Genomic DNA, 9,922 nt, shown 5'->3' with positions numbered 1-9,922 from the left:
CTTGCGTGCTTGGTGTGCTCCGGGGCCGTCCCTCTGTCCATCCCGTCCTTTCCCTGTACTGCCGGAGCACAGCTGCCACCGGGCAGGGCTGGCCCTCCGGCCAGGGCCTCACCTGCAGGACCCGGGAGCAGATGCAGGTTCTGACTGCAGCCTGGGGCCGGCCCTGGACAGTAGGCCTGTGTCATTAAAAGCTTCCCCCCGGCAGTTGGGAGTCGCAGTTGCTCGTGAGCCGACGTCAGCCCTGGAAAGCCGGCCCCGCGCTGTGTCACGAGGTCGGCTTGGGGCATGATTGGGCTCCCTCCAGAAAAGGCAGGCGCTCTCGTTTTGCAGCATGGCGGATTTGGCTCTGCTTTTCAGGAGTAGCGTATCACCGTCTGGCTGCCCTCACAGACTTAGCACATGCGAACGGCTCACAAGTTCGCGTGACCTCGAGCGTGGCAGGCGTTCGGGCTGTGCAAACGGAATCGCACAGTCTTCGCGCGTGCGGCCCGGGCATCGCGCGTGCTCGTCCGCTTTAAGCACGGCTCGCGGTTTACTGTCCGTTCTCCCGCCGACGGACGCCTGGGCAGGATCCGGGGCGGGCTGCGGTGAGACCACTCGGTGTCCCAGCTTGTCGGCGAGACGTGCACTGGCGCGAGCCGCTGCACACCCCAAAACCCTGCGGCGGAGACGCGAGGCGCAGAGGGCCTGGCCAGGGCTGGCCCGCCGGAGCAGAGGCGTGGGCGGGACCCCGGAGGACCAGGTGGGCCCGCGTTCCACGCCCCTTCCGGTCCGCGCCGGAAGTGACGCGCCCAGCCCCGGAAGCCCCCGCGGCGGCGGCGGCGGCGGCGCGATGGCGGCGGCGGCGACGGCGCTGTTGGAGTCATGGCCCGAGCTGGAGCAGGCGGAGCGGCAGCGGCGGCGGGAGCTGCTGCTGACGGGGCCCGCGCTGGAGGAGCGCGTGCGGGCGGCGGGCGGGCGGCTGCCGCCGCGGCTCTTCACGCTGTCGCTGCTGCACTACCTGGAGGTGAGCGGCTGCGGGAGCTTGCGCGAGCCGGGCCCGGGCCTGGCGCAGGGCCTCCCGCAGCTGCAGAGCCTCGTGCTGCGGCGCAACGCGCTGGGGCCCGGCCTGAGCCCCCAGCTCGGCCCGCTGCCCGCGCTGCGCGTGCTCGACCTGTCGGGCAACGCGCTGGAGGCGCTGCCGCCGGGCCAGGGCCTGGGCCCCGCCGAGCCGCCGGGCCTGCCGCAGCTGCAGAGCCTCAACCTCAGCGGCAACCGGCTGCGCGAGCTGCCCGCCGACCTGGCGCGCTGCGCCCCGCGCCTGCAGACGCTCAACCTCACCGGCAACCGCCTGGACGCTTTCCCCGCCGAGCTCTTCCGGCCCGGCGCGCTGCCGCTGCTCAGCGAGCTGGCGGCGGCGGACAACTGCCTGCGGGAGCTCAGCCCGGACATCGTGCACCTGGCCTCGCTCAAGGTCAGCGGCGCCGCGCGGGCGGGCGGGCCCGGGCTGGGAAGCTGTCCCCCCACCCCAGCGTGCCCCCAGCGCCCCACCCCTGCACTCACCCGGCTACAGCCTCGGGTCGCACCAACTGCCCATACCTGGGCTTCAACGCCTGACGCAGAGTTTCCGAGTTGTCAGCAGACTCGGCTTCCCTCTGGGGTGGGAGGGGCCGCGGCGGGGCGGTGACCAAATGTTTCTATTTGTGAAACAATGGAATGAGCCGTGTGGAGTGGCCACCCGGACGCGGCCTGAGGGTGTGGGGTGGCTGCGGCTTGCCTAAGGGCATCGTGTGTGGCTTATTTCACTGGACCCCCGCCACAGCCTGGACAGTGCGGGGGGGGGGGTGCGCTGCTCAAGTAATTGGCAAATAACTAGTTCTCTGCACTGCGCTGTCCCGCATCCTTGACCCGCCTGGGGTCCCCGGCTCCCCGGGGAGTGATTGGCTCTCACCAGGGGTCCATTAGGGCTGTTGCGTTCCAAAGACAGGGTGGGAGGGAGGGAAGTCACAGAGCGGCCACCTGACGCCAGCCTGGGGGCACCTGCCCGATGTTCTTTCCCCCTTTCACCTTTAAAAGGCAGGCCTGCGTTTGTTCTTCTCCTGGTTTTCATACTTTGAATGCAGGGTTTTCTTAAACGATAACATGTGCATACAGTTTAGCTACTGACTTCTTTGCCGGAGGAATTGCTCTTAAGACAGCAGGTCTCCCCAGCGTGTCTGCACCTGCAGACTGCGTGAGGTTGGGAGCACCGGACCAGCCGGCTCTGCGGGAGGACAGGGGCTTGCTGGCGTTTCCGGGGAGACGCAGTGGGCGGAGTCCCTGTAGGGGCTGCAGCCAGGTGTGTGGCTTTATACTGCGCCACGTGAGCGTGCAGTTACATTTCTCTTCGAATCTGTAGCGCCTTTCCCGATCGCTCTCTGTGGTGCCGCCCATCGAGCTGTCGTCCTTATTGGGTGCAAACACCCTTCCTCACCGCAGAGGGGTGTCCGGTTCACCAAGCCCCCCCACCTGGTCCGTTCCTTCCAGCTTGGTGCGACCTCCGTTGGGCTCTGTCCCGTGAACAGACCCGCGTCTCAAAGAGCGTGTGCAGGAGCTGCGCGGCACCCCCTGGGGTTAGATGGCCCTTGGGCGGGGGAGGCTTTTGGAGACGCCCGGGCACACTGTGCAAACGCAGAGCGCAGCTGGGGCTCCACGGAGAGAGGCCTTCGTCCGTCCCTGGACCAGCTGAGTGGAGGAGATGGGAGGCGGGAAGTGGGGCTTTCTGCCCGGTCCTCTCACCTGGGGACAGGAAGGCAGTGGCGGGTGGCGCCTGTGCAGGTCCTGGCCACGTCGCCACCCTGTGCTGAGACCACAGTAGCTTCCCTCGCTAACGATTCTCCATTCTGGGCCTCGGGCTCCGCTGGCGGTCGCTGGCTTGCTGGGGGTCACGCACGGGTGGCCGGTTCGCCTGGGGAGCCAGGTGGCTGGGCTCCTCTCCGTGTCACCTCGGGACCCCCTCCCTCCCACGTGGCAGCTCAGGACTCCTCAGGCCTTCTGACGTGGCCCCTGCCACAGCATCGCGTCCTTCCTGCCGATTAAATAAGACCGGGTCCCTAGTCGGGGCAGGTGTCCCCCAGTGAAGGGACAGCACACGAGCCTCAGTTGTTCCCACTCCCCCTCCCCCCCTCCAGGCGTGGGGAGGCCGCCCAGTCTGCACCTGGCGCCCGCCCTCAGGGAGCTGGCCCTGCCCCGGGGCCTGGGGCGTGGGAGCTGAGAGATGGCCGCACGGGGCCGCCTCCCCCACCGCACAGTCCGCTCTGCCCTTGGTGGCCCCAGCTTTGCTGTCGCCGGCCTCTGGCCCGGCCATCTTGCTGTGCCCTGGGGAGACCCGAGAGGGGCGTGGGCTCCCCCCGGCGTGTCTGTCCTGCCGCGGGGTCCTGCTGCTGCTGGGCCTGTCGGGGCTGCTGCCGCCCGCCAGGGCTCTGGCGCAGGGGGGGTGGGCAGGACAGGTGTGCCCCCAGACTGCTGGGAAGGGCCGGGCCGGCACCATCCAGGATTCCCCTCTGTCCTGCCAGGAAACCTGCCCACCTGTGTCACCCAGCGTCACTCTCGGGTGGGAGTCCTCGCACGCCAAGTGTCACAGGAAAGTTACACTTTCGAGGGGAAGCCTTCTGTCCGGTGATAAGAGGATGTGAGGGGAAAACCTTCCTCGGTTCCCGTCTTCTCGGTGGCTGCTGGAGGCGGGGCTCCCCAGGGGTGAAGGCCAGGTCCCCGCCGCCCGCAGGGATGAAGATGGTCCCTTGCACCCTCCCGAGGCAGCGGCTGTCTCAGGGTCACACAACCAGGAACTCGGGGTCCCTTTCTCGGCAACATTGTGCCCTGCAGGCGCGCTGTCCCCAGCAGGCGGCACGGTCCACGGTCAGAGACCAGCCAGCTCCGCCCGCCAGGGCTTGTTGCCTGCCGGAAGGGAGTGAGCGTGGTCCTCTGTGGGCCAGCCCCAGGCAGGTGCTGGCCACGCTCCGCCTGGCGCGGCGGTTCGCTCCCTGGGAGTGAGTTTGGGTGTCACGCCCTTGGTGTCACAGCGCAGGACCCAGAGTCAGCTTCCTGGGAGGAGGCCCTGCTCAGCCTCCTGCCCCGGCAGAGCATGCTCAGACCCGGGGGGGCGGGGGGGGGAGGTCCAGTCAGGGCTCCCCCCACCGGGGCGCTTCCCTCGGCCTCCCTTCGAGGCCGGGCTCTCTTTCATCCCGGGGGCAGACACGTCCCGGCCCCCAGCCAGCCGGGTTTGCCTGCAGCGATGGGGGCGACGCTGGTGGAGTTGGCGGGCTGTTTGGCCAAAGCCCCCTGGGACAGTGCAGGAGACCTCGAAGCCCACAGATGAGCCCCTCGCTGCCCCCCGAGCAGGAGGCACACGGGGACAGCTGGTCTCGGGGGCCCAGCCTGCCCTGCAGCCCAGTCTCCGTCCAGCGCCAGAGGCTTCTGAGCAGCCGGCGTGCAGGCCGCGCGCCTGGGCTGGGACTGAGCGGACAGTGGCCCCACCGCTGCCTGTTAGGGTTCCGGGGGCCGGGCACAGGCTCCGCCTCTTCCAGGCCCTGTGGGGGGGTGCGGTCTGGCCCGTGTGCCCCACCCTGCCCAGCCCTGCCCCAGTGGGGCCCTGCCCACCCGCTGCCCCTCCCGCTGCCCTCACCAGCCCACTGGTGACCGCAGACCGTGTCTGGCCTCCTCGGCGCCCCTTTCTCTCCGCCCCTGCTCTGCGTGCCTCTTCCAGGTCACCGCACGGCCTGGTGACCCTGCGTGGACGCCTGCCCCGGCACCGTCTGAGCCGCGCTTCAGTCTGGGGCGAGGGCGGGGACTCCAGGGGCACTCAGCCAGCTCCTTGAGCTTCCAGAGGTCTCGGCACCGGCCTGTGGGGCGCCTGCTCATCACCTGAACTGCTCATCTGTCCGTGACCAGATGGCTTCTCCCCTGGGCCCTGGCCACCTTCTGTCTCTTGGTCCAACTGTCCTTCTGTGGCGTTGCTGTCGTTGTGACCCGGGGGAGCTGAGGGGTCACAATTGCACGTGTGTTGTGGGGGCCCCAGGCAGCGTCACCAGCCCCGTCCCCTCGAGAAGCCGCTGGGCTGCCGAGGGCAGCGCCGTGCGAGGTGCTGGGACCCACAGACGGACGGGTGCCCTCTCGTCCCTGAGCCAGGGGCGGGCAGAGCCCGGGGGTCTGACGCCCTCGCTCCCTTTCAGACACTGGACCTCTCCAACAACCAGCTGAGCGAAGTCCCGGCGGAGCTGGCCGACTGCCCGCGGCTCAAGGACATCAACCTGCGCGGGAACAAGCTGAAGGACAGGCGCCTGGAGAAGATGGTCGGCAGCTGCCAGACCAAGTCCATCCTGGAGTACCTGCGCGCGGGCGGCCGGGGCGGCGGCCGGGGCAAGGGCAAGGCGGACGCGGAGAAGGACGAGGGCCGGAGGAAGAAGAGGGAGAGGAGGAAGAGGGGGAGCGGTGAGGAGGAGGACGAGGTGGACGAGGCCAGCCGCCTGCTGCTCCGGGTGCTGCACGTCTCCGAGAACCCCGCCCCGCTGACCATCACGGTCGGCCCCGAGGTCAGGGCCGTGCGGCCGTACATCGTGGGGGCCGTCGTGAGGGGCATGGACCTGCAGGCGGGGAACGCGCTCAAGCGCTTCCTCATCTCCCAGGTGGGTGCGGGCAGGCGGGGCGAGGGGTGTGCGCGGTGGGTGTGGCCCAACGGGGGCGGGGCGGGGGGGGTCCTGGGCGGGGAGAGGCCCCTCCCCCGGGAAGCGGGCGCACAGCGGGCCCCCAGCTCTGGGTGTCGGGAGCCCGCCCAGGAAGTGTGCGTGCGCGCGCCCGGGCTGTCGGACAGCACAGTGCACCGGGCGTGTCGCGGGCACCTCGCGCAGACAGAACCCGCGTGGGCAGGGCGGGGGGCGCCCTCCCACCCCTCCCCCACATATCCCACGGCGGAGCCGCATGTCTGAGGACGCTTTGCCGGAAGCCGTGTGCCTGCAGTTCCTGCGTTGGGTGGCGTTTCTCCTTTCTGTAACGAACTGCACTCCCAGTTTCATGCAGGCTGGGATCCGAATCGTCAACTCTTGCTCCGGCTGAGTGGCCCAGTGGGTTGGGCGTCGTCCCGCACACAAAGGCCACGGGTTCAGTGCCTCTCAGGGCCGTGGCTGGGCCAGGGTCTCGGGGTCGGTCCCTGGCCGGGGCGTGCAGGAGAGACAGTGATGGATGTGTTTCCCATCGGCGTTTCCCTCCCCCCCCCCCCCCTGTAAAACCAGAGCGCGCGTGCTCTGGTGAGGGTTAGAGTCGATCAGGTCTCACCAGCAGGCTGTCCCGTGAAGGGTTTACTTTTTGTTCAGAGTTTAGCCAGACAGACTTTCCAGTGGCTGGGTTTTCTGTGCGGTGGGCCCAGCTTTTGCAGTAAAAGGCAGGTGTTCGACATGGGAAAGAGCCCCGAGCGTGGCCCCTGGGGGGCAGGTGGCCCCTGGGGGGGGGAGCCGCAGAGCCCGGGGTGCAGAGCTGGAGATGCGTCCGGGTTTTAGAAGGAAGCGTCCGGGGTCACCTTCTCTTCGAGTCCCACCTGTGTTCACTCGGTCACACGTTCCCGTTCGGGGCGGTGCCCGAGGCCTCGCGGGTGCTGCCCCCACGGGTGGTTCCTTGCGTCCAGGGAAGGGCGGTCCTGCCGGGAGCAGGTGGAAGTGTCGTCCGAGGGCTCTCCCGAAGGGAGCGGTTGGCCGGGAGCCGCCCGCGCCCAGCGCCCCGCCCCCGCTCTCGCATTGCAGACGAAGCTGCACGAGGACATCTGCGACAAGAGGACGGCGGCCACCATCGCCACCCACGAGCTCCGGGCGGTCCGAGGGCCCCTGCTGTACACCGCCCGCCCGCCGCCGGACCTCAAGGTGACGCGCGCCCCCCCCCCCCCGGGTTTGCGGGTCGCGGGGCTCCTTGGTGTTTTAGAAACAGCGCACGTGCCAGGGGCGGCCCCGCAGCGCCGTGGGCGGAGCCGCCGCCCCGGGCACGCCCCCCAGTAACGCTGCGGGCGGGTTCGCGTCGGCCTCCGCTGGGGAGGTCGTGCCTCGAGAGAGATTTTCCTCGTCTGCTCACTGACTCTGAACCGAAAGCGTGTGGTTTGTGTCCCGGAGGCAAAGCCCCCAGCAGGACCTGACCTCCGCGAGCCGTCCGGTCACGGCCCTGCCCGGTGCTGACGGCCTCTGCGGCGAGGGTCCCGGGGGCCCCGTGCGGATACCTTGTGTGCACCCCGCCCCACCGTCCCGCCGGGGGCCGCGTCCCCCTCTGCCCACCTGCCCCTGTGGCCTTGGAAACGCCCCTGTGCGGGCGTCAGGTTCAGGGTCAAGCTTGGTTTTGAAAGTGTTGGAGGGTTTAGGCATTTGGCTTCCTTAACGATCTCTGAGGGCACCTGGGACCACACGTGATGCGGGGGTTAGGAGAGCTGTCACCCGAGGGACAGCTGTCCCCTCTCCTGTCCTCGTGCTGGATCACGCGGGAGTCAGGCCCATCCCTGGTGCTGCCGCCAGAGGCGGTGACAGGCGGGTGGGGGGGTGGGGGCGGTGCTGGTGCCTCCGAGGGCGTTTCCATGTGAGCTGACCCGACGTCTCCGCCCCGAAGATCGTCCCCCTGGGGCGCAAAGAAGTCAAGGCCAAGGACCTGGTTCGGCAGCTGCAGCTGGAGGCCGAGGAGCACCGCAAACAGAGGAAGAGGCAGACCGTCTCGGGCCTGCACAGGTGGGTGGGCGGCCTCGGGGTCGGGCACGGGCCTCCGTTTTCTCTCGCTGCCGTCCAGGAGCCCCCCGAGGCTGCTCGCTCCGCGGCCAGGCGCGCTCCCGCGCGAGGGGGAGGTGGGACTCGGAGACCGCCGGCGGTGGGCGCTGCTCCCCAGGGAGCAGGGCGGGGCGGGACGGCAGTGTCCGGGGGCGGGCATCCGTCACCCACCAGCCCCGGGAAGGCAGACCCCAGGCCCACAGCGGGGTGCATGCGGGACACGCCACCCCCCGGAGCCCGCTGGGTGTGCCCTGGGCCCCCCGCCGCGCCCCTGGATGAGCCCGGGTTCGCCCGGTTGGACCCGGGCGCTGCTGTATCTCCACCGCGGCGGGTCTCCCCGCACAGGTACCTCCACCTGCTGGACGGGAAGGAGCAGTACCCCTGCCTGCTGGACGCCGACGGCGACGTCATCTCCTTCCCGCCCATCACCAACAGCGAGAAGACGAAGGTGGGCGGCGCGCGGGCGTCCTCGCGTCCTGGCCGGGCCCTCGTCCTGTGAGCAGCCCTCCGGGCTGGGTCCGTGCGCGGGAAGGCGGCGGTCTGGGCCGAGGGACACTGTTTCCTGAGGGTCCGCATCTGAAACCTCCCCGATCTCTCTCTCTCTCAGATTAAGAAAACGACTTCCGATTTGTTTCTGGAAGTGACGAGCGCGACGAGTCTACAGATCTGCAAGGACGCCATGGACGCCCTCATTCTGGTGGGCAACCCGCCGGGGGCCACGCCGGCCCTGAGTTCCCCGGCCCCCCGCACCCGCCCCCTGCACCCGCCCCCTGCGGCCATCCGGGGCGCAGCAGCGGCTTCCCTGGGTCGCCTCTGGTCTCTGGGTTGAAACGGTATTTCTTGTTTGCAGAAAATGGCAGAGATCAACAAACAGGCTTTGGAAAGCAAAGAGGAGGGAGCGGTCTCAGATGGGGAAACCGACGCCACCCCCGGACAGCGCGAGGACCCCAGGGCGGACCCCGGCGCCGAGCAGGGCGGGCACGCGCCCCTGCTGGTGGAGCAGGTGCGGGTGGTGGACGAGGAGGGGCGCCTGAAGGTGCTGTACCCGTCCAAGACGGACCTGGACCTCCCCGCCGCCCTCGTCACGGTGCTCCGCTGAGACGCGGCCCGGCGCGGGGGCGGGCTGTCGGCCGCACAGCCCCCTCGTCCCGTCAGCCCTCCGCGCTCTTTGTCCAGTTCCGGGGGCTCTGCCGTACAGGCGTGCCGTGCTGCCACGTGCTTAAACTCCTGCCCCCGCTGCCTGGGCTGCGGCTTTTGGTGGCGGCAGTGGAAGTAGCAGGACCCCAGCGCTCAGAACGCTCTGAAGTCCGGGCGCCGGGCGGAGACGCGGCACGGCGTGCGTCTCACCGGCCTGCGCGGGGCCGTCCTACGCCTTCACGTCTTCCCCGTCCCACCGTAGAGTGCGGCTTAGAACGCGCCGCCCCGCCGTCTCCGGCCCTTCATAAACACGCGTCCCATCCGTGGGCTGCTCCGGGCCGCTGTGGCCGCCTGGGGCGGGGGCTGTGCGGAGCCTTCCAGCAGCAGCCGGTCGCCCGAGCAGACGTTGCGAAGGAGCCTACGGGGACGTCGGGATGCACATCTGGAGGGAAGGAGGCCGGTCTGCGTCCCGGGAGAGGCCCCCGCTGCCCGTCTGTGGAGGGCCCGGGACTGTGGAGGGCGTGTCCCACTGCAGGTGCTTCCGGTGTTGGGCTCACAGCCGTGGACCCTCTGTGTCTGGGCGCGCGCACACCCGGAGCCACGGCGCCCTTGGGGCCAGGGAGCCCGCGGCCGCAGAGTGGCCGCCGGGCACAATCGGGCTGCAAGGCAGGAAGGGGCTGGGGCTGCAGCCGCTGTTCAGTGGCTCTGTGCACTCCTGTCCAGAACCTGCAAAGGACGACTGCTGTGTTGTGTTTCGTTGCTTTGGGGGGTGGGGAATCCTCAACCATCGGAACCGTGAGGCCCGGATCCCACATGGGGGTCTGTGAGCAAAGCCCCGTGGTTCCCAGGCCCAGCCTGCTTGCTCTGCGGGGGTGGGGGTGGGGCCGAGACCCTGGCCTGGGTCTCGGCGCGGCCAGGCCTTCCGGTCTTCGTGCCTGGGCTGATGCAGACGTGCCAGTGACGCTGCCCCCCAGAGGCCCCCTGACACCCACACATGGGTGTCGTGGACGTCAGCGCGGCTGATGGCGCTGTGGCCGGCG

The 9,922-nt window shown here is 69.5% G+C and overlaps 1 protein-coding gene across 1 annotated transcript; it reads left to right on the top strand.

Annotated features, from left to right (window-relative positions):
* Positions 1-787: 787 nt before the first annotated feature.
* LRRC47 (leucine rich repeat containing 47) lies at positions 788-9,621 on the top strand. Its single transcript, XM_045858773.1, has 7 exons — positions 788-1,453; positions 5,190-5,642; positions 6,750-6,866; positions 7,594-7,709; positions 8,091-8,193; positions 8,353-8,442; positions 8,596-9,621. Exons 1-7 carry the CDS (start codon positions 833-835, stop codon positions 8,842-8,844), a joined length of 1,749 nt encoding a protein of 582 aa, XP_045714729.1. The 5' UTR covers positions 788-832; the 3' UTR covers positions 8,845-9,621.
* Positions 9,622-9,922: the final 301 nt, after the last annotated feature.

Source organism: Phyllostomus hastatus, unplaced genomic scaffold, assembly GCF_019186645.2.
Source record: "Phyllostomus hastatus isolate PE091 unplaced genomic scaffold, TTU_PhHast_1.1 phas_scaffold_182, whole genome shotgun sequence".
Lineage (NCBI taxonomy): Eukaryota > Metazoa > Chordata > Mammalia > Chiroptera > Phyllostomidae > Phyllostomus > Phyllostomus hastatus.
This window is presented reverse-complemented; position numbering and strand designations above follow the sequence as displayed.